The sequence below is a fragment of the Podarcis raffonei genome, chromosome 2 (assembly GCF_027172205.1).
Source record: "Podarcis raffonei isolate rPodRaf1 chromosome 2, rPodRaf1.pri, whole genome shotgun sequence".
Lineage (NCBI taxonomy): Eukaryota > Metazoa > Chordata > Lepidosauria > Squamata > Lacertidae > Podarcis > Podarcis raffonei.
The window spans coordinates 117099550-117120824 of NC_070603.1; the positions used below are offsets into that span (position 1 = coordinate 117099550).

At 46.3% G+C, this 21275-nt stretch overlaps 1 protein-coding gene across 7 annotated transcripts; it reads left to right on the forward strand.

Annotated features, from left to right (window-relative positions):
* Positions 1-2561: 2561 nt before the first annotated feature.
* On the forward strand, positions 2562-21043 carry LOC128408996 (zinc finger protein 397-like). Of its 7 annotated transcripts, none has more exons than XM_053379127.1 (8): positions 2562-2889; positions 4570-5542; positions 7449-7569; positions 8683-8765; positions 9684-9810; positions 10747-10854; positions 11915-12037; positions 16699-18091. In XM_053379127.1, exons 2-8 carry the CDS (start codon positions 4805-4807, stop codon positions 17367-17369), a joined length of 1971 nt encoding a protein of 656 aa, XP_053235102.1. In that variant the 5' UTR covers positions 2562-2889; positions 4570-4804; the 3' UTR covers positions 17370-18091. The 7 variants fall into 7 exon arrangements, with proteins under 7 accessions (XP_053235102.1, XP_053235101.1, XP_053235098.1 ...); XM_053379123.1 differs by lacking the exon at positions 16699-18091 and adding an exon at positions 19562-21043 and having other exon boundaries at positions 2575-2889; positions 7464-7569; XM_053379124.1 differs by lacking the exon at positions 16699-18091 and adding an exon at positions 19562-21043 and having other exon boundaries at positions 2576-2889; positions 4570-5518.
* The last annotated feature ends 232 nt before the right edge of the window (positions 21044-21275 follow it).

Genomic DNA, 21275 nt, shown 5'->3' on the forward strand with positions numbered 1-21275 from the left:
GCCACTGAGAGTCTTCTCCAGAAATCTTTCCAGTCCTCTTTTAAAGCCATCAGTGGTGTTGTCCACCTCTCTCTCCCTTCTCCTGTGAGAGCATGTTCCCTAATTCAGTTCTGCCTTTTGTGAATGACTTTCTTTTGTCTTCCTTGAAACTTCCAGCACCCAGTTTTGTGAGATGCTTGCAAGTTCTAGTGCGTTGAGGGAGAAGAGTAAGGATTTGATATCCCACTTTATCACTACCCAAAGGAGTCTCAAAGCGGCTAACATTCTTCTTTCCCTTCCTCCCCCATAACAAACACTCTGTGAGGTGAGTGGGGCTGAGAGACTTCAGAGAAGTGTGACTGGCCCAAGGTCACCCAGCAGCTGCATATGGAGGAGCGGAGACGCGAACCTGGTTCACCAGATTACGAGTCCACCACTCTTAACCACTACACCACACTGGCTCTCTCATGTCACTTCTTGCTCACCTTTTCTCTAAGCTAAAAAGTCTTAAATTCTGCAACCTTTCTTCACAGGGGAGTTGCTCCCCAATTATGACAACACTCTGAAAGTTAAAACAGTGTTCCAATGAGCAGTCAAATCCTGTCTCATTATTTTGGATGCTTCTCTGACCTGCTTTCTTTTGAACTTATGCTTTCTGGGGTTTTTGTCGATGTTTCTCCTTCAACACACACTATTAGTTGGTATACCCTATGGTGCGTATAGCAACAACAGCAATTCGTGATCCCTTCACTGTGAACTGCAGAGTTTTCTGCATCTTTCCTGGGTTGGGCTCCCAAGGAAAATCAGAAAATCTTTTCAGGAAAACAATGAAAGGAGGAATGGTTTCACCTGCAGCAGATTTATTAGAATCATAGTAGAGTTGGGAAGGACCCTGAGGGTCATCTAGTCCAAGCCCCAGCAAGGCTGGAGTAGGCAGCTGTCCCATACGGGGCTCAAACCTGCAACCTTGGCATTATCAGCAACATGCTCTAGAGTCTAACCAACTGAGCCATTAGTCCTGTTAAGGTGAAGCAGTGTTTTACCTTTCAGTCAGCGTTCATTGGACTATAGCCAACTTAAGTCCATTTGCCACTACCAAGGTGACATTAGCCATAATTGCTTTGGGTAGAATTTAAATACACTAGACGTAAAAATAGAGGTCAGGAACTTAGGGGTGCCAACTGAATGCTCACATCCAATCCAGAAGCTCAGGAGGTCTATATATCGTGTGGTTTGTAGATTCATTTTATCTGTCCAAACCAGGGTTTCGCAAACTTGGGTCTCAGCTGTTTTTGGACTACAGTTCCCATCCTCCATAATCACTGGTCCTGCTAGCAAGGGATGATGGAAGTTGTAGTCCAAAACCAGCTGGAGACCAAAGTTTAGGAAACCCTGGTCCAAACAAAACTCCTCCCACACTCAGGAGCATTCATAAGGTCTCTTTCCCATGGGTTTCTTGATGTCCAATCAATGTATCTGTCTTGTCAAGAAACGTTTCTCAGGCCATTTGAACGATCTCTCTCCAGGATGGGTACCCCAATTACTCCAGCTGAAACTTTCTGGACACCAAGAACATTTATATGGTCAGTATGAACTCCCTCGTTTCTTCCACTCTCCTCTCTCACTGAAGTTATTTACCACTATGAGAATATCAGATCATCTCTCTCCACTGTGAGTTCTTGGATGTCTGTTCAAATTTACTTCATCACAGAATTTTTTTTGCAAACCAAGAACATTCACATGGTTTCTCATGCCTCTTCTCTCCAGTATGATCTCTCACACTCTTTTTGCAAATTAATTTTTATTGATACTGTATAAAAACAAGATATGAAAAAGTTACCAAAATTGACAAAGTACATTAGAGTAATGCATACAACAACATTGAGACATAGTATTTCAAAGAAGAACATAAGTCTCTTGATAGCAGCCCTCCGTGACATGACTTGCCTCACTGGAGGCTGTAATTATTTCTCACCCTTATTTGCACAAAATATAAAGGGTCACCATATTATATCGAGCTTGTATTGGCAATTCTAACAATACAACTCTTGTAAGCCAACTCTTTCTAACAATGGCATGCCTCTTATTTTATCTAGCCAGCCTTTCATGCAGAATCCCGTTGCTTTCCAGTGACCCATTTGTGCCACAGATGGAAGCGGGAATCCAGGTCACAATGAATCAGTTGAGGACTATCAGGAGATTGGATTAGTTACAGATAGGTAGCCGTGTTGGTCTGCCATAGTCAAAACAAAAATTTTTTTTCCTTCCAGTAGCACCTTAAAGACCAACTAAGTTAGTTCTTGGTATGAGCTTTCGTGTGCATGCACACTTCTTCAGATACACATCTGAAGAAGATGTGTATCTAATCTATCAGGAGATTGGATTGTGAACAACAAAAAGATTCCCATAGAGCCATACTTGAAGCGGCGAGGAGGCTGCTGCGACTCTCTCGGCTGCTCGGCTCCCTTCCAATGGCTGCAAAACAGGCTCCGTCCGGAAGGTTGGCGGGCGAGGGGACCCCGATCCCTTCGGAGGACGATGCTGCAACCGCGGATCCCAGCCTTGCCTCCTCTCTGTCCCTCTTAAGGCGCGCTCCTCTTCCTCGCGTGCTTCGGGGCGGAGCTGGCGTGGGAGAGTTGCACGCATCCCGGCGTTCAGAAGGGGGCGATCGTGTGAATCCTCCGGGTTTTGCCTCTTGCGACTCCGCCATTAAACCACCGAGCAAGAGGAGGCGGAGGAGGCTGCAGCCTTAAAGCGAGAGATCGGGGCCGTTGCAGAGACCGCCTGCAGCCTCCGACGCCCCGCTTCCAGCCGGGGACTGCGCCAGGGAATTGTAGTTCGCGGGCGCCGAAACGGAGCTGAGCGAGCGGGGAGCAGCGCCGGTAGGAACCGGGATCACCATCGATCGCGGTAGGAACCGGGATCGCTCATGCTTTGTAGCTGTGGCAGCTTCTTTCGAAGCCCTGCGAGAGGGAAGTCCCGTCGGGAGCTGGAGGAGCCGCCTGCATTAGCGCATACTGTCTTGCACAGGCTGGCAGTTGCAGCGGCTCGCCAGGGTTTCAGGCGGGGGGACGGACGGTCCCAGCCTCACCTGGATCGTACCTGCATGCAAAATGTTGTTTATTTATATCCTACTAACATAGGAAGCTTATACCAAGCCAGTGGTTCATGCAGCCCAAGACTGTCTGCACTGGCCGGCAGCCCCAGCCTCAAACCCTGGGGGCTTAAGCATATGAAACATTGTTATTCATATCCTACTTACTTTATATGGGAGGACAGGGTTCATGTGCCCACTTGGCTGCAAAGCTTTCGCTGGGTGGCCTCATGCCAGTAGCTGTCTCTTTGCCTAACCTACCTCGCAAGGCTGTTGTGGGGATTGAATGGGGAAGTGGAGAGCCATGTCGGCCAGCTTGAGCTCCTTGGAAATGAAAGTGGACTATAAATGTGTGCCTCTTCCATGTGAGGTCCGGAGGGTGGCAACATGAGAACAGGGCCTTTTCTGTGGTGGCTCCCCATTTGTGGAATGCTCTCCTCAGGGAGGCTCGCCTGGCACCTGCCTTGTATATCTTTAGGCGCCAGGCAAAAACATTTTTTTCAACCAGGCCTTTGGCTGATTAACACTCTACAGCCTTTTTAATGTGTTTGTGCGTATGCTACGGCTTTGTTGTTTCTGTTTTAAGTACGGTATTTATTTGTGATTTTACCTCGTGTTTTTATCTTGTGTAACCACCCTGAGATTGTTTGATGAAAGGCAGTGTATAAATTCAATAAAGATAATAATGCAATCAAGGAAATTAATGAATTAATGAAATACTTAAAGATGCTGAACTTGGTAGATCATTGGCCTCTCTCTTCTTTAATTCACATAGAGACGTGCACACATTGGCTCCTTTTTCTGGGATTTTAAGAGTATGTGCTTTGGTCATCAGTACTCCCTGCGTCTACTCTCTCCCTCCCCACTTTTATTTTTATTTTATTGACTTAAGAAAATTATACAGACAGCAAAATGAAGAAGCGTAAATTAACATTGCCTTCTACCAATAAGAAGAGGGACGCGGGTGGCGCTGTGGGTAAAACCGCAGTGCCTAGGACTTGCCGATCGTATGGTCGGCAGTTCGAATCCCCGCGGCGGGGTGAGCTCCTGTCGTTCGGTCCCAGCTCCTGCCCACCTAGCAGTTCGAAAGCACCCTTAAGTGCAAGTAGATAAATAGGTACCGCTTTCTAGTGGGAAGGTAAACGGCGTTTCCGTGTGCTGCGCTGGTGCTGGCTCGCCAGAGCAGCTTTGTCACGCTGGCCACGTGACCCGGAAGTGTCCCCGGACGGCGCCGGCTCCCGGCCTCTAGAGTGAGATGAGCGCACAACCCTAGAGTCGGACACGACTGGCCTTCAGGCAGGGGTACCTTTACCTTTACCAATAAGAAATAATAACAACAAATCTTAACTTGCCATTCTGTCATTTGTGGTACTTTTTCTGTTTTCCAATATTTTGCCATAAGTATTTTTGCAGCTGCGGTTATATACAAAAATATATTCTTTTTGTCCTTGGGGATGTCTTTTGTTAATAAATTAAGTCCATTGTTTCTCACTCAGGAAGACTATCGCCTAACCACTGAGCTTCACTGCCAGGCAATGGTCAGGAGCAGGTGGTATATATGATGGTTGAACCCCATCAACCACAATCCAATCCTTTAAAGGACTAGAAGATCAACCAAGAAATTAGCTGTTCCTTCTTTCGTGTTTCTGGCCAGACTTTCAGGGATTGAGACCAAGATAGTTTCCTGTCAATCAACCGGCTTCTAGATTGGCCCAGTGAACTTTGGAAGCGATGAAGAAGCAAAAATCTACAGGTCCGGAACTGGAACTCAGACCAGACCCAGCAGGAAAAGCAAGCAGGGTGCTCCTGCCTGGAATTACGATCGAGCGACCAGGCTGTGGAGCGTCTGAAGACTGCAAAGGGGGACCTGGCAAGGGGAGGCAAGAGCGATGGGAAGCCCAGTGGCAGCAGTTCCTGAAGACCCTGCAGCCCCTTCACCCAGAAGGGGGAAGCCCCCCAGAGACGCCTGAGTCTGCCCCCTGGGAAGACGCCAGCGCCTTTCTGGCCTCCTTTGAGCAAGTGGCCAAAGCCTGCCGCTGGCCCAGAGGAGAGTGGGCAGCCCGGCTCCTCCCTGCGCTGAGCGGGGAAGCAGACGAGGCCTTCCAGAGCCTGGAAGCCGGAGACAGAGAGGATTATGGGAAGGTGAAGGCGGCCATCTTGCGAGGGGTCGCCCTGAGGATGGAGGCTGAGCGCCAACACTTCCGGCAGTTCTGCTGCCAGCAGGTGGAAGACCCCCGGAGGATCCACCTGCAGCTGCAGGATCTCTGCCACCGGTGGCTGAAGCCAGAGAGACGCAGCAAGGAGCAAATCCTGGAGCTGCTGGTCCTGGAGCAGTTCCTGGCCAGCCTCCCGCCAGAGCTGCAGAGCTGGATCCGAGCAGGAGGACCGGAGTCGTGTGGGCAGGCGGTGGCCCTGGCGGAGGAGTTCCTGATGGCCGGCCAGCAGGTGGGCAAAACAGACAAATGGCAGGTGAGGTTTTCATCCCTGGAGTCCCTCTCAAGCAACAGGCGGTGGCCTGGAATATTGGCGTTATCTGCAGTTGTTCAGTTAGCAATGGGTGGGATTTTTAGCAGGGAGCTGCGGTGAATTTTCTTCAGTTAACCACACTAAGGTTGTTGAGCTAATCAATAGCCTTTATTGGTTATTAGCACTGAGGGAATTAAGAATTCTAAAGCATCAGGTTAACTTTTAGAAGTTACCAAGTTATGTATCTCAGCAAAAAGCATGCATCTCTAGGTCATATGCAGCCGTAAAAATGGAAGCTTTTGGTTTCCCAGGCAACACCTTTTACCAGACACAGGAAAGTGACCTTTCTGGCTTCAGTGGGGTCATACAGGCCTCGTCAACAAATTCCTTCTCTCTTTTCTTTATTTCATTTCACTTTTAATTTGTATACCGTCTTTCTATTTTACAATACCCAAGGCGGTTTACAAGCTGAAGAAACAAATAATGTACCCCTCATAAGCATCTAATCCAATACAAAAATGTGATAATAAAACATATCTTTAAAATAAGCAATTTATATCAAATAAAGTAATATTCAACAGTCCATTAGAACAGTAAAGAAAAATATTAAATATCAGCATATAAAAATTAAACAGAAATCCACTCTTAACAGTGGCTGGGGAAACCCAGCCAGATGGGCGGGGTATAAATAATAAATTATTATTATTATTATTATTAACAAGTATAATAAATATTTTCTAAACTATCATCAATAAAAACTACTTCGGCAAGTCACAGTGCATAAAAGAATACAATACAAATTGAAAAGCAGAGACTGGATGGTGGGGCAAGGCAGGTGGAAGAAGGCCTCATAATTCAAAAGGCCTCTTGGCTTATTTTTACAAAATCCCTCCAACCCCAATAGCTTTTTGATGCATTATTTTTCTGCACTTACATCTTAAATGTATACATTTGGATGTTTCCCCACAACATAGCCAAAGCTGAGAACACTCTTAGCTTAATACAATCCGCTGAAAATCATTAGGGCATCTCTGAAAGCTTTTTGTAAGATGTTCGTATTGTTCTTCAGTTGGCAAGAAGTTTCATACATGCAGCCATATGAAATGTTCACAACTTCTCCATTACCATTATAAAATATTCCTATTAAACACCAAAAAGCATCGTGTTTAGATAGTCAGTTGACATTTTTGTTTTTGTTGACATTTTATCACTGGTATTATTGCTACTGGCACTTGAAATGAATGTCAAACTAAATGAAAAGGTGGATTAATCTCTTACAAATTGTAATAAGTTTTTTCAGTAGAATAGAATTACTTGCATTGTGTTATTCCTTAGACCGTAGCAGCACAAAATTGTAGCATCATAGAATTGTAGAGTTGGAAGGGACCCTGAGGCCTCGGTCCAGTATACCTGAAGGGGCGTCTCCACCCCCATCATTCTGCCCGGACACTGAGGTCCAGCGCTGAGGGCCTTCTGGCGGTTCCCTCCCTGCGAGAAGCCAAGTTACAGGGAACAAGGCAGAGGGCCTTCTCGGTAGTGGCACCTGCCCTGTGGAACGCCCTCCCACCAGTTGTCACTCAGGTGAAATTATAAAACACCAATTACTGCTAAGAAATCCAAATTTCAAGTAGAATTCTGGTCTGACCTTGAATTGGCAGCCACCAGGACAAATTTTGCTCTTGAATCCTGCTTGCCCGATTCCTGTAGGCATCTGGTTGGCCACTGTGAGAACAGAATGCTGGACTAGACGGGACTTTGGTCTGATCCAGCAGGACTTTGGATAGGTAAGCTTTATTTGGCCCGAATAGCTCCTTGAATTAATACTCGAAGGGGAAGGAGGTTTAGGAGCGCAGAGCCCTTATCATTCCTGTGCCTCTGTTCTGAGACGGGTTTTCTCTGCCTGTTTCAGGGGCCGCTGCAAGAGGTGTGTTTGGGTTCTCTGGATGCAGTTGAGGAGCCCTCAGATCCAGCCGAGGGGCAGGTCTGCTACGAAGGGAAGCAGGAAAGCGATGGGGAGATCAGGTTGCTGGGTAAGAAGTCACCGAATTACCGTATTTTTTGCACCATAACACTCACTTTTTTCCTCCTAGAAAGTAAGGGGAAATGTCTGTGCGTGTTATGGAGGGAATGCCTACAGGTGGCATGCCTACGGATTTTCCTCCTCTAAAAACTACGTGCGTGTTATGGTCGGGTGCGTGTTATAGAGCGAAAAATACGGTAGTGTTTCATGTCGTTCTAGTTTCATGGATTATGAGAGGGATGAAATTTGGGCTGCCTCAGTCTTGTAGAAGAAAGGGACTATGGTGTGTTCATCTTTTGTTTTGGGGAATCAGAGTGACTGCCCAGGTCTTCTAAGTCAAGATTTTATTTCATAGAAATGAATAAATCCCACCCACTTGTGACGGGTTTAGAAACCTGATTCTTTCCTCTCTTTTTTCCCCTTTCAATTTCTTGCTGAATACTTGCAATCGGAAATTTTAGCGTCTGATGTTTTATTATGTTTTTTATGTGTTGGAAGCCACCCAGGTTGGCTGGGGCAACCCAGCCAGATGGGCCAGGTATAAACAATAAAGTTATTATTATTATCATTATTATCATTGTCATCATCATCATCCCAGTCTGTGCCTGTGTTGGATTTGAAATCCACTTTTATATATGTAAGAGTTTTTACTTGTTTTTGGATATGCAATTGTTCATAGGCAGCAATTGTTTTAACTTTATAAATACGTGTGCATAAGAGAGTGATAGCCCAAGCACAATATATCTATATCTATATCATCTATATCTATATCTATATAGTGTAGTATTGTGAAATGGCTTCGAGATCCTTCATAGTGAGCCATCCATAAATAATAATACTAAATCTGGCTTATTATTATTATTAATCTCTTAACAGCAGAAATCTTGCTCCAGGAGAAAGTTGAGCAAAAGCAAGGCGCTGTCTGTGCAATTTTTTGGCAGCTGTACCAAAAGGGGAATTGGTGACTTGGGTTTCTTTCCCCGTCACTGCATGAAAACCTGCCCCTTCTCTCCTTCATGCAGCTCTTAACTGAACAGGAAACTTACTCTGCTGCACCCAGACACCCTAAAGGTGATGGGATTAACTTGCTCCCCATTTCTAAATTTTCCCTCAACCTTTGCAGGCAGCGGAATCAAGTGCTCAGGTCACTCTAGTTCCTTGTCTCCTGCGGAAGGACAAAGGATGGCTGACTCAGGTCTGAATGAGGTACGAGAAGTCTGGGTGGGTCAGCTTTTCTGTGTGGTGTGTTAAGACTATAGAGGAGCCAGGTTAACAGTGGATGCTGCGATGATTCCTCTTTCCTGGTTTTCTAATACCTGTCCTGGTAAACTGTTGGTTCTTTTTTTTTTCTCATTTAGAGGGAAGGAGCCTTTATTTAACAGACTTTGGGTACTGACAAATCATTAAAAACCTGTAAGCAGTTCACATAAAGTGTAAAATGTACGTTAAAGTCTTTGATGAAGGTCAGAAGTTAAAAACAAGTTGGCCAAAAAGCGAAATCATTTTTCTAGTGCACATGTGCACTGGAGCTACTTGAGTTCCTAGTCCTCATTGTTTATACAGTCATACCTTGGTTTTCGAATTTAATACATTCCGGGAGTCTGTTTGACTCCCGGAACAGCTCGGAAACCAAGGTTGGCTGCTGGAGCATCCTGCAGCCAGTTGGAAGCCACACCAGACATTCGGGTTTCAATCGTTCAGGAGCTGAAACTTTCGAGTTCAAAGGCATTTGGCTTCCGAGGTTGCACTGTAGTAGATTGACCTGTAAGGCTGGAACTCTGCCCAGATTTACCTGCATATTGGGCAGTGGGGCTTGAATAGCACTGTAAAGAGAGCAAGAAAAGTGGTCCCCCCCCCCTTAGGCTTTACAAGTGGATCAAAGACGGTGGAATCCAACTAAGTTAACTGCGTGCAGGGATCAACTTTCATGAGCACAACGAGATGTCCTCCCCCTGCATGCCTCTCCCAATTTCCTCCAGGTCTCTGGAGCCAATTTGGAGGAAGGGAAGTTTCGTTATGCTCATGGAAGTTATTCCATGTGCAATCAAAGGCTCTGAATGCTATTTATTGTGCAACGAGACCTGCCTGGGGATATCAGTGGTGGTTCCTTTCACTTTTCCCCAGGGGTTGGTGAGCGTCAAGGAGGCAGGTGTCTCCTTGCACCTAGTGGAGCCGACTCTGATCCAGCCAGGCCAACAGACGATGTTCTGGCAAGTCCTGCAGGAGGAAGATGGGAGCACCGAATCCTTGGGTAAGGCTTTGTCATTCTCAGGCCCCAGGAGCTGCTGTAGATGCCGGCATAACCGATCGCCCTCTTTGGAATCTATAGAAGGAGGGCGGAATAACTAGATGGAGTATTTGACTCCTTTGAATAAATATTGCATACACAACTGACAGATGGAGTTCCTTTAATCCATTTCTTTCCATTTTCTCTCTCTTAACTATTATCTCCCTTGGTAGTTTATTATTCTTATTATTCTTCTTATATTATTACCCTCTCTCATTGTACTTTGGTAAGAACTGTACACAGATGAAGGGGAATGACAATTTGAGGACCCCGTGTGAGAGATGGGCAAGGGGAGATATCACCAGTGTTGAGAAGAGAAACATGAGCCCAGGTGACAGCTGAGAGGACACACCTTTCTCTGTTAAGCTGTATTGATGAGGGAGGATCTTGTAGTTTCTGTTTCTTTTCCTTCTTTCTTTAGTTTCTTTCTTTTCTAGATTAGTTGGCTCCTTTCATTGAATAGTCATACCTTGGAAGTCGAACGGAATCCGTTCTGGAAGTCCATTCGACTTCTAAAACTTTCGGAAACCAAAACGTGGCTTTGTTCAGCTTAAAATGGATAGAATTGATAGCACATAGCAAAAGGTGAAGCTTCTGAAGAAACTTAATTTTGTCTGATGCATACCTTTCCAAAAAAGAGCATTTCCCCACTATTATTATTTGATTAAAAGCATATAACACATATTCTTCTGTAATAAAAAGTTGGTGTGAGTTTTTTATATATACAGTGGTACCTTGGTTCCTGAACTTAATCCGTTCCAGGAGTCAGTTCGACTCCCCAAACCATTCAAAAACCAAGGGACGGGTTCTGATTGGCTGCAGGAGCTTTGAAAAGCATGGTTATTGGGTTTTGAACTGAGCTAGACATCATTCTCTCTCTGTTCCTCTTTTCCACTCAAGAGGGATTTTTGGCACCCAAACCTGATTTCCCCTCCCACCCCAAAAAGGAGGACGAGATGTTCCACCAGTTCTCGGTGCAATGTGAACAATCCTCGGACCAAGCTATGGGTAAGGGGTTGGCAATGTTTGCCCTTGGAGAAGGACACTGGGGTTGCCATGCAGAGCTGAAGGCCACTCTTTTTTCTTTCTTTTTTCCCTCTCCCCAAGGTCATTGTACACAGGTTCATCAGCATTCCTGATGACTAGTGGATGAACCAAAAAAATTATGCAGAACAGAACTGACTCCTCGTGCATTCTCTATTTTCCTGAAAGTCCAGAAAACTTCTGGAAATGTCAATGAGCTCCTTTCCACTTAAGATTTAAATCAAGTTTAACTATGATGCATTGTGTCCAAAGAAGCCTACAAGGTCTTGCACTTTTGCAACAGAACCTCCCTTTTCTCTGTCCTCTCGCCCCTCCCTGCCACCAAAAAAAATGCCGCACAGGGTAAAGTGAACGTCTAGAAAATATTTAGTGGGCCCTTAGACAGGCACTGTCTCTGTGGTATTTTTGGTACCTTTTTCTTCCCACAAACCTTTTAAGCTGAGATAATTTCCCAGTCTTATTTCTGTGTTGGAATTGTTTTAAATATGTTTTCGGGTGCTTTCAGTGCTTTATCATTTGTGGGTTTGGGAAACAGGGCAGGGTCATTCCACGCCAAATCACCTGGTGCTATGTGCTCTCATGTCTCAGATTTTGTTCAAAATTTTTGGCACTTAATACCACTTTTGTACCTTATTTCGAAAGAGACAAAAATTAGCTTTATTTTGATACCAAAATAAGCCCAATATGTTGAAAAATAAGCGGAACAGGTTTTTTCTAAACTGACACAGAAATTGCATTAGCCTAAATCGCACAAAAATTGAAATTTAAAAAAATATCTCTTGAGTCCAACTTTGGACCAAAAAATCTGGAAAAAATAATTTGAAGGTTTCTCATAGGTATGTACACACACAAAAATTGAACAAAATCTGAGACGTGAGTGCACGGTCGAGTATTAAAATCAGGTGATTTGGTGTGGAATGACCCGGCAGGTTATAAATTTCTGAGGGTGGTGATATGAGGCAGAAGCAATGAGGGGGCAGGAATCTGTAAAAAAGTCCCAAATGTCCTCTTTTTGTCTCTGTAGGTGATGGGAAGCGAAGTGAGCTGAAGGTGGAGGCTTCGCAGTATGGAGGAAATGAGCCTGAGCCACAACCAGATATGGGCCAAGGGAATGGACCAATGGCAGCTGAGCTGTGTGAGAAAAGATGTGAGTCTGACAGGGAGCAGGGGAAGAAGGCTCTAGAAACTGAGACTGAATCCAACAAGTTCTCAGAAGGTCTTGTAGGTAGAGGAAATTGCTCTGTAGATACAAGGGAGGAGACACTCTCGTTCTCAATGTATGGTAGACTGACCCACTCTAAATCAAAACATGTTGCGAAATACGTCCCGCGACGGTGGATCGCTCCCTGCAGAATCCAGACCGTCAGCGAAGGCATGCGGGGGGCAAATTATACCAACACTTGGAGAGCAGGCAACGCTCTCATCCGAGAAAGGACCTTCATGGACAACAGAGCAGCCGAGCAAGGGGAAAATCCCACAGCTGCCCCGAGTGCGGGAGGAAGTTCTCTCGGGGGTCGCACCTGAAGCACCACCTGCGAACTCATACCGGAGAGAAGCCTCACAAATGCCTCGAGTGCGGGAGCTGCTTTCCTCAGGGGATAAACCTGACGAGACATCGGAAAGTCCACACCGGAGAGAGACCGCACAGGTGCCCCCGTTGCAAAAGTAGCCTCGCTCGGAAGGATCAGCTCCTCCGGCATCAGAGGACTCTCAAATGTCAGAGCGCTTGACAGTGCGCCCTGAGTGCGCCCTGAGTGCGAGTCCCAAGGGGCACTGACCGGCCAGCAGAGAACCCGTGAAGGGCACCAGCGGAGCTAATTCTAGCCGGAGTTACGGGTGAACGTGTTTCTAGTGGGCCTGCAGAAGCTGCAAAGGAAGAGCTGTCTGGATCAGGCCAGTGGCCCATCCAGTCCAGTATCCTGTTATCACAGTGGCCAACCAGATGCTCTAGTGGGAAACCTGAAGGCAGGATTTGAGAACAAGAGTCCTCTCCCCTTCCATGGTTTCCAGCAACTGTGGAGGCAAAGCACAGCCATTGTGGCAGGCAGCCGTTCAAAGCTTAATCCACTATGAATTTGTCTGAACATAGTTTAAAGCCATCCAAGTTGGTGGCCATCACTGCCTCTTGTGGGAGGGAGTTCCATAGTTTAACTGCGTGAAGAACGACTTCCTTAAATCCGTCCCGAATCTCCCAGCATTCAGCTTCCTTGGGTGTCTACAAGGTCTGGTGTTCTGAGAGACGAAGGAAAATTTTCCTGCGTTCCCTTTCTCCATGCCGTTTTATAGACTTCTTACTCGCCTTTTAAGTTTCTCTGAACAGGTTTTAAGCAACCATTCCCTCTCTGGTCTTCACACCGGGTCACATTGCCAAAATACAGTGATACCTCAGGTTAAGAACTTAATTCATTCTGGAGGTCCGTTCTTAACCTGAAACTGTTCTTAACCTGAGGTACCATTTTAGCTAATGGGGCCTCCCGCTGCTGCTGCGCCGTCAGAGCACAATTTCTGTTCTCATCCTGAAGCAAAGTTCTTAACCTGAGGTAATATTTCTGGGTTAGCAGAGTCTGTAACCTGAAGCGCCTGTAACCTGAGGTACCACTGTACCTGCTTCAGATGTGTCGATGGTGCTGTCGTAGAATCATAGAACTTGAAGGGACCACAAGAGTCATCTAGTCCAACCCTCTGCCAATGTCTGCACAGTTAAAGCACCAAAGAGCCAAAGGAATTAGTTTATTTACGCAGCTCCTGCTGTGAAAGTTTTATGTGGCCAAAAATGGCATGAGGAGGCAGTACCCATGAAAGGGGTGCGGCAGTTGAATTTGATGGAATGTGCAGAATTAGCAAGTTGAACTGGTAAAATCAGAGAACAAAGTGGAACAGTTTTCAAGGAGGAATGGAAAACGTTTGCAGATTATTATTTTTTAAATGTTGTAAATATGCCAGCACGCTAGCAGGTGTGAAGTAAGTTCAGCAGTAAAAGTTATTTTGAGAAAAAAGCTGAGAAAAGAAGATATAGATTAGTTGCAATGTGCAGCAACAAAAGATAATAATGAGAAAGACATGGAGGGGTCAGAGGGAAGTCGACTTTTAAAGTGAACATATACTGCAAAATGTTTGATTAATTGTATTTTATTTGTGAAAATTTTTTTATATATATATATATATATATATATATATATATATATATATATATATTTAAAAAATTAAATGTGTGGTGTGTACACTGGGGCAGTCCTCATTGAGCTGTTCCCCTTTCCTCTTTTACGTTTCTTCTAAAGGTTTGTCTCATGCTTCTTCAGATCTCAGGGCTCCCCTAAGGCTGCTGACAGGGATAGCTCAGTTGGTAGAGCGTGAGACCCTTAATCTCAGTCCAGTACCGTAATTTTTGCTCCAAAACACGCACTTTTTTGCTCCTAGAAAGTAAGGGAAAATGCCTGTGCTTGTTACGGAGTGAATGCACTCGACCGGAGCCATGGCTGCCAGTCAAGCAAAGCGGGAGCCGCTTGCAGGGCTTTGCACGGCTCTAGCTTTGCTTGCTTAACAGCCAGGAGGAGGGGAAGGAGCTGAGGAGGAGGGAGGGAAGGAGAGCCATGGCAGCAAAGTGGCCAGCAGCCACTTACACGCGAGGAGGGACAGACGGGAGCCATAGCGAGCCGGAAAAAGCGCCGCGTAGCCAGCAACAGCTGCTGCAGCCTCAGCTAGCAAAGGTCCGTGCGCTCTCTTAACGGAGCAATGAGGCTGCAGAGGGACGGCAGGGCACAGGAGGGCTCTGAGCCACGAGCGCAGTGAAAACCAGTAAAAAAGTTTTTAAAAAGGCTGATGGGGACAGGAGGGCACGGGATGAGGGAGAGGGGGAAATTACGATTCTCCCAGCGTCTCAGCTGATCCGCTGAGCAGGACTTGGGCCATTAGCTGTGTACAGCAGCAAAGAGGGAGAGAAGGAGCAAAGCGGGAGAGGAAAGGAGCTGCTTACACTGCTGTAAGTGGCTGCTGTCCGATTGGCTCCTTTAAAGCAACAGTGCTCTTTCCCTCCCCCCTCCCCGCTCAGCTCGCTGAAAAGCTCCTTTTCCACACACCCCACGCGAGCTCCTCCCCTTAAACCCCTCTCCTGCATCATTAGCAGCATCCTTCTCCACACACCCCATGCATGTTCCTTCTCTCCATAGACCCCTCGCCTGCATCATTAGCCGCATCCTGCTCCACACACCCCACACGTGTTCCTTCTCCCCTTAAACCCCTCTCCTGCATCATTAGCCGCATCCTGCTCCACACACCCCACGCGAGCTCCTTCTCCCCTTAAGCCCCTCTCCTGCATCATTAGCCGCATCCTGCTCCACACACCCCACGCGAGCTCCTTCTCCCCTTAAACCCCTCTCCTGCATCATTAGCAGCATCCTTCTCCACACACCCCACGCGTGTTCCTTCTCTCCATAGACCCCTCGCCTGCATCATTAGCCGCATCCTGCTCCACACACCCCACACATGTTCCTTCTCCCCTTAAACCCCTCGCCTGCATCATTAGCCGCATCCTGCTCCACACACCCCACGCGTGTTCCTTCTCCCCTTAAACCCCTCTCCTGCATTATTAGCAGCATCCTTCTCTACACACCCCACGCGTGTTCCTTCTCCCCTTAAACCCCTCTTCTGCATTATTAGCAGCATCCTTCTCCACACACCCCACGCGTGTTCCTTCTTCCCTTAAACCCCTCTTCTGCATTATTAGCAGCATCCTTCTCCTCACACCCCACACGTGCTCCTTGTCCCTTGAATGCTTTTCCTTCCCTCCCCACTTAAAACGTGGTTACAAAGCACGGATCCAGATGGATCCTCAGGATTTTTGCACTGGGTCACCCCAAGTTCACCATTAGATCACATAGCATATCCATGGCTACAGCCTGCACCAAAAAACACACACGCACCCACTGTTTCATGGGACTGCAATGACGCAAAAACGTGGTTACAAAGCATGGATCCACATGGATCCTCAGGATTTTTGCATTGGGCTACCCCAAACTCACCGTCAGATCACGTCTGTGGCCACAGCATGAACCACAAAAATCATACATCCACTGTTTCGTTTAGAATATTTTTTTTCTTGTTTTCCTCCTCTAAAAACTATGTGCGTGTTATGGCCAGGTGCGTGTTATAGAGTGAAAAATACGGTATATCTGAAGCAGCATCTCCACCCCCATCATTCTGCCTGGACACTGAGGTCCAGCGCCGAGGGCCTTCTCACTGCGAGAAGCCAAGTTACAGGGAACCAGACAGAGGGCCTTCTTGGTAGTGGCGCCCGCCCTGTGAAATGCCCTCCCACCAGATGTCATAGAGAAAAACAACTACCAGACATCTGAAGGCAGACCTGTTTAGGGAAGCTTTTGCCCAGAGTGGCTGGGGAAACCCAGCCAGATGGGCAGGGTATAAATAATAAATTTATTATTATTATTATTATTATTATTATTATTATTATTATTATCTCAGGGTTGTGGGTTCGAGCGCTACGTTGCGCTGTGTTCTGCCACCACTGCCTGAGGCTGCATTCCTCCCGATGCCTGCTGCTGCTGCTGCAAATCGCAAGTTGGGAGAGTCATGTGCTGTTGTGCTCAGATCCTGCTTGTGGACTTCTCAGTGGGGCATCTGGTGGCCACTGTGAGAACAGGGTGCTGGACTGGATGGGCCGCTGGCCGGATCTAGCAGGTTATTCTTACATTCTAGATACAAGGGGTTGCGGGAGAAGAGATGTTTAACGGAGCCTGTTATGCCGTACAATGGAAGGAAGACCAGCAAAATTCCTCTCTCTTGTCTCTTCAGGTGACAGCAAGAGAAAATGGATCAAGATGGGGTGTTCTCACTATGGAGGAAATGAACTGGAGGAATCACCTAGGTCTATTCCACAGATAGACCCAAGAAATGTGTCAGTGGCAGCCAAGATCCACGAGGAAAGATCTGAGTTCAACAGTGGACTGGAGAAGAAGCCATTGACAGCTCAGAATGAATCCGGTAGCCTCTCAGAAGGTCTTGAGGAGTCTTGGAGTGAAAAACACACAGTGTGTACCAGGGAAGAAAGGCCTTTGCTCTCCAAGTGTGATAAAAGCTCCCGGCACAAACCAGGACTTGTTATGAAACAAGCTGGGGAAGATTCATCTGACTGTCTTGTGCCGGTGGGAATCGTCCGGCAGCATCTAGGCGATCAGAGAAGGCAACGTACCAGCGAAATATTTTACAAGTGTCCCAGATGCGGGGAAATCTTCCATGAGAGAACTAAGTTCCTTAAACATCAGCAGTGCCACACAGCGAGGAAACCTTGCATTTGTCAGGAGTGTGGGAGAAAATTCTTTTGGCGATCGGATTTGACAAGGCACCGAAAGACTCATACAGGAGAGAAACCTCACAGTTGCCTCGTGTGTGGGAAAAGCTTTGTACGGAAGGAACATCTGAGGAGACATTTGAGAATCCACATGGGAGGGAATCATCACAAATGACTTCAGTGTGGGAGAATAGTTTCCCGGAAATCTGAGCTGATCAGACATTGGAGAACTCACAAACAGAGAAGCGTAGCAGGTCCCAAGAGGGGGAGAACTTTGGGTCCAGATGCTCAGAGCTCCTCCATCAAAGAATCCATAGACTCTCTTTCACAGGAGGTTTTTAAGCAGAGGTTGGATGGATGCTTTAGTTGAAGTTCCCACATTGCCCCTAGAGGACCCTCGGGAGACCCTTCCAACTTTATGATTCTATCATTTTGTGACACGAACAAGAATTGATGATCTGAGAGAGCATAGGCAGACTTTTTGTGAGAAACAGAAAAAATAAACCTTTGGCCTTATCATAGGTTTTCTCCAAGGGGTCAGAGGGAATTTGAGATACGGGACTGAGTTGTACAGAGTGAGGCCATTGGTTGTCTGGTCCACTACTGTGCACCAGACTGCCAGCAGTTAACCCCAAGTTTTGGTTGGAGAGCTAAAGGAGATCCCAGACTCTGTGACTCGTGGGCTGCCAAGAATCTGCTAGCTTCATTCAGGTGGTCTGCAGCATGTCTGCAGTCAGTGTTCATATTTTCGGCTGTATTCAGACTTTTATTTCTTATGTTGTATCTTGCAATGTTCCCGTTTGAATTCTGTGGAATGTGAATTAACTTGTGCGATGAAATAAAATGTATAAGTAATAAAAGGAGCAATAGAAGCACAACTAAAAACCTTACACTGCAGACATGTCCAAAGTCTGTTTCAGGCGCCGCCCGGTTGATTTAATCCGGTCCCCGTGGCAGTATATGTGCTGGGGTAAAATTGTAAAAAAAGCTCAACAACTTCAATCCTAAAAAAAGCTCAGCAACTTCCTCAAATCTGGCTCTCTTTGAAAAAAGTTTGGGCACCCCTCCCCTACAGCATCTAACACCACACATTCCAATTGCTATGAGAGGCAGAAACAACATTAAGCCAAGTCCATTTTCAAGTCCATGAGCAACGGATGTTTGGGAACGACTATGTTAGAACCTCCATGTAGGGCAGTGACAGGGCTGAAATCCCCTGATCAGGAACTGTGTCTCTTTGAGGATATATCTGAGGTGGGTCCATTTATTACTGACTCCTAGCATATTCTGCAAGAGTCCTATTCTACACAAAATTCCTCTGTCAAATGTCAGTTTGGGAGAGGGAAATAGGCTGGGATCCTGAACGCACAGGAATGTGGCTGTTGTTGTGACACCTCAGGAACACATTTTTGGGAGGTTACTGGAATCTTTTGGATGCTCATTGACCTACCTCAGAAAATGAGTTCTGCTCAGAGTACACCTATTGGAATTAATGGGCACATTCATTATTTTCAATGGGTCTGCTATGAGTATGGCTAATGTTGGATGCAACCCATAATTTGGGTTTGAGTCTCTGTGTTGTTTCCTTTCCGCTTGAACAGAGAAAACATGTAAAATACATAATAGCTTATTTTGCAAAATGAGGGGGAAATAAACCCATTTGCCTTGACTGGCTTAACTAATTTAACTGTTTAGGGAAGTTTTTAATGTTTGATGTATTTATCGTATTTTTAATATTTTATTGGGAGCCGCCCAAAGTGGCTGGGGAAACTCAGCCAGATGGGCGGGGTATAAAATAACAACAACAACAACACAAGCGACAACATCCATCTTTCCCAAGAGCAGAATCTGGGAACGTTGACATTTATTATTTTACGGAGAGGGTGATCTTTGAGACGGGGGTGGGGGGCATGAGCTTAGCAACGATGTGATGAATTAGAACAGGTGTTCCAAAAATGTGGCCAAGCTTCCTTCAAGCGGTTCAAGGCATGTCTGCATTAAATGTCCAAATTGATTTTTAATTGTATTTCTTTTGCTTTTTTTATTTCTTCTGTTGGAAGCAAATTTCTTCTGTTGTGCTGCAATTTTGAATTCTACGGAAAGTAAATTGTCATACTGCGAAGCACAAGAAAAGGAGGAGCAATAGAAATAAAATTAAAAATTGTACAGCATCTAATACATTGCAGTGGTGACATTACGTGGTCTGACAAGTCTGGCCTTTTTCAAGTGGTCTGTGGGGTGAGGGGAGGAGAGTTTTGGGAACCACTGAATTAGAGTATGCAACAGGCAGGGAGAGCAGCGAGAAGGATTCTCTTGACAAGAGGTGACCAGAACATAGACAAAAACCCTCTCTTCTTCTCTCTTTAGGTGATGGGAAAAGACATTGGATCAAGATGGAGAAATCTCAGCTAGGAGAAACTTTGCTGGCAGAAGCACATAGGACGTTAGCAGAAACATCCCGATGGGATTTCCCTGGGGCATCTGAAATTTTTGAGGACCGATGGGAATCCAAAGACCATCAGGAGAAGCAGCTGCTGATGGAGAAAAAGAATGAATACAAAGAGGTCGTGCAAATTCTCCCACCTGCTGTTAGCGCCATGCAGGCACAGGGGGGAAAGCTCTTCTCCAAGCAGGTCAGAAAATCCCGCTACAAATCGGGACTTCTTATGATCCCTAATAGGGAGAACGCCTATAAAAGTCCCACACTGGAAGAAAACGTCCAGCTGAAATGTTTCTTGGATAACCGTTCAGGAATCTCTGCAGGTGAGAGGCAACATGAGCTCTCTGAGGGCAGGAAAAGCGTCCGCCGTGGGGACGGTTTGATCGAGTATCAGAACAGTCGCACGCAAGCGGATCCCTACGAATGTCCTGAGGAACGGAAAAACATCGGGAACAGAAAGGCGTTAAAGCGGGATCAAGGGATTCAGACAGAGGGGAGGCGATACCAATGTACGCAGTGCGGGAAGTTCTTCAGACACAGGCAGACGCTGACTAAGCACCAGAAAATTCACACGGGAGAGAAACTGCACGAGTGCCCCGCGTGTGGGAAAGGGTTCACCTCTCGGGAGCCGTTACTGAGACATCAGAGGATCCACACGGGAGAGAAGCCGTACGAATGCCCTCAGTGTGGAAAGTGCTTCAGGCAAAGGGTGCACCTGATGTGCCACCAGAAAACCCACACGGGAGAGAAGCCATTCAAATGCCCCGAGTGCGGGAGGAACTTCTCTCGGAGGGATAAGCTGATCAGGCACCAGAGAATCCACAGAGGGCAAAGGCCTTATTCGCACCCGGAGGGCGGGAAGAGTTTTGATCAGAGAGCAACGCTGGTGAAACACCAGGGCCTCCAAGAAGGGTACTGAGAGACTCTTCTGCTTTGTAGACGGCAACACATTTTCCACAGTCAGGAGGAAGCAGGGGCTCAAGCTCCCATCCCTGAAAGCAGGTTTTAAGTAGGTTGCATTGCCACAGAGAAATAAATACGGTGGTACCTCAGTTTTTGAACGTAATCAGTTCCGGAAGACCGTTCGAGTTCCAAACGTTTGAAAACCTAAAACTCAATGTGGAAGCTGCGTGGCATGTTTGACTTCTGAGGTGTGTTCAAAAACCGAAGCATTTATTTCCAGGTTTACGGCGTTCAAAAACTGAAATGTTTCTCAACGGAGACATTCAAAAACCGAGGTACCACTGAAAATAAAAGGAGAGGCCAAGCCTCCAGGTGGAAATTTCCTCTGTGGCCTGTGCAGTACAAGAAAGCACATGCATCGCGTGGCGTTTCGTGAGCAGGCCTGTTTCTTCAGAATCCCTGTTTGCAAAGTTCTGAAGGAGTACAATAATAAAAGGAATTCCGGCTGAGTGTCTACTGTCTCCTTTAATCTTGGCTGAGTCTTGCTTGCCTCAGTGCTATGAACATTAAGGATTAAAACTCGTGTGGGAAGCCATGACGGCTTAAAAGTGGCGTAAGAAACCAGGCAGAGGGCATCCCATCAGATGTCAAGGAAATAAGCAACTATCTAACCTTTAGAAGACATCTGAAGGCAGCCCTGTTTAGGGAAGTTTTTAATGTTTGATGTTTTATCATGTT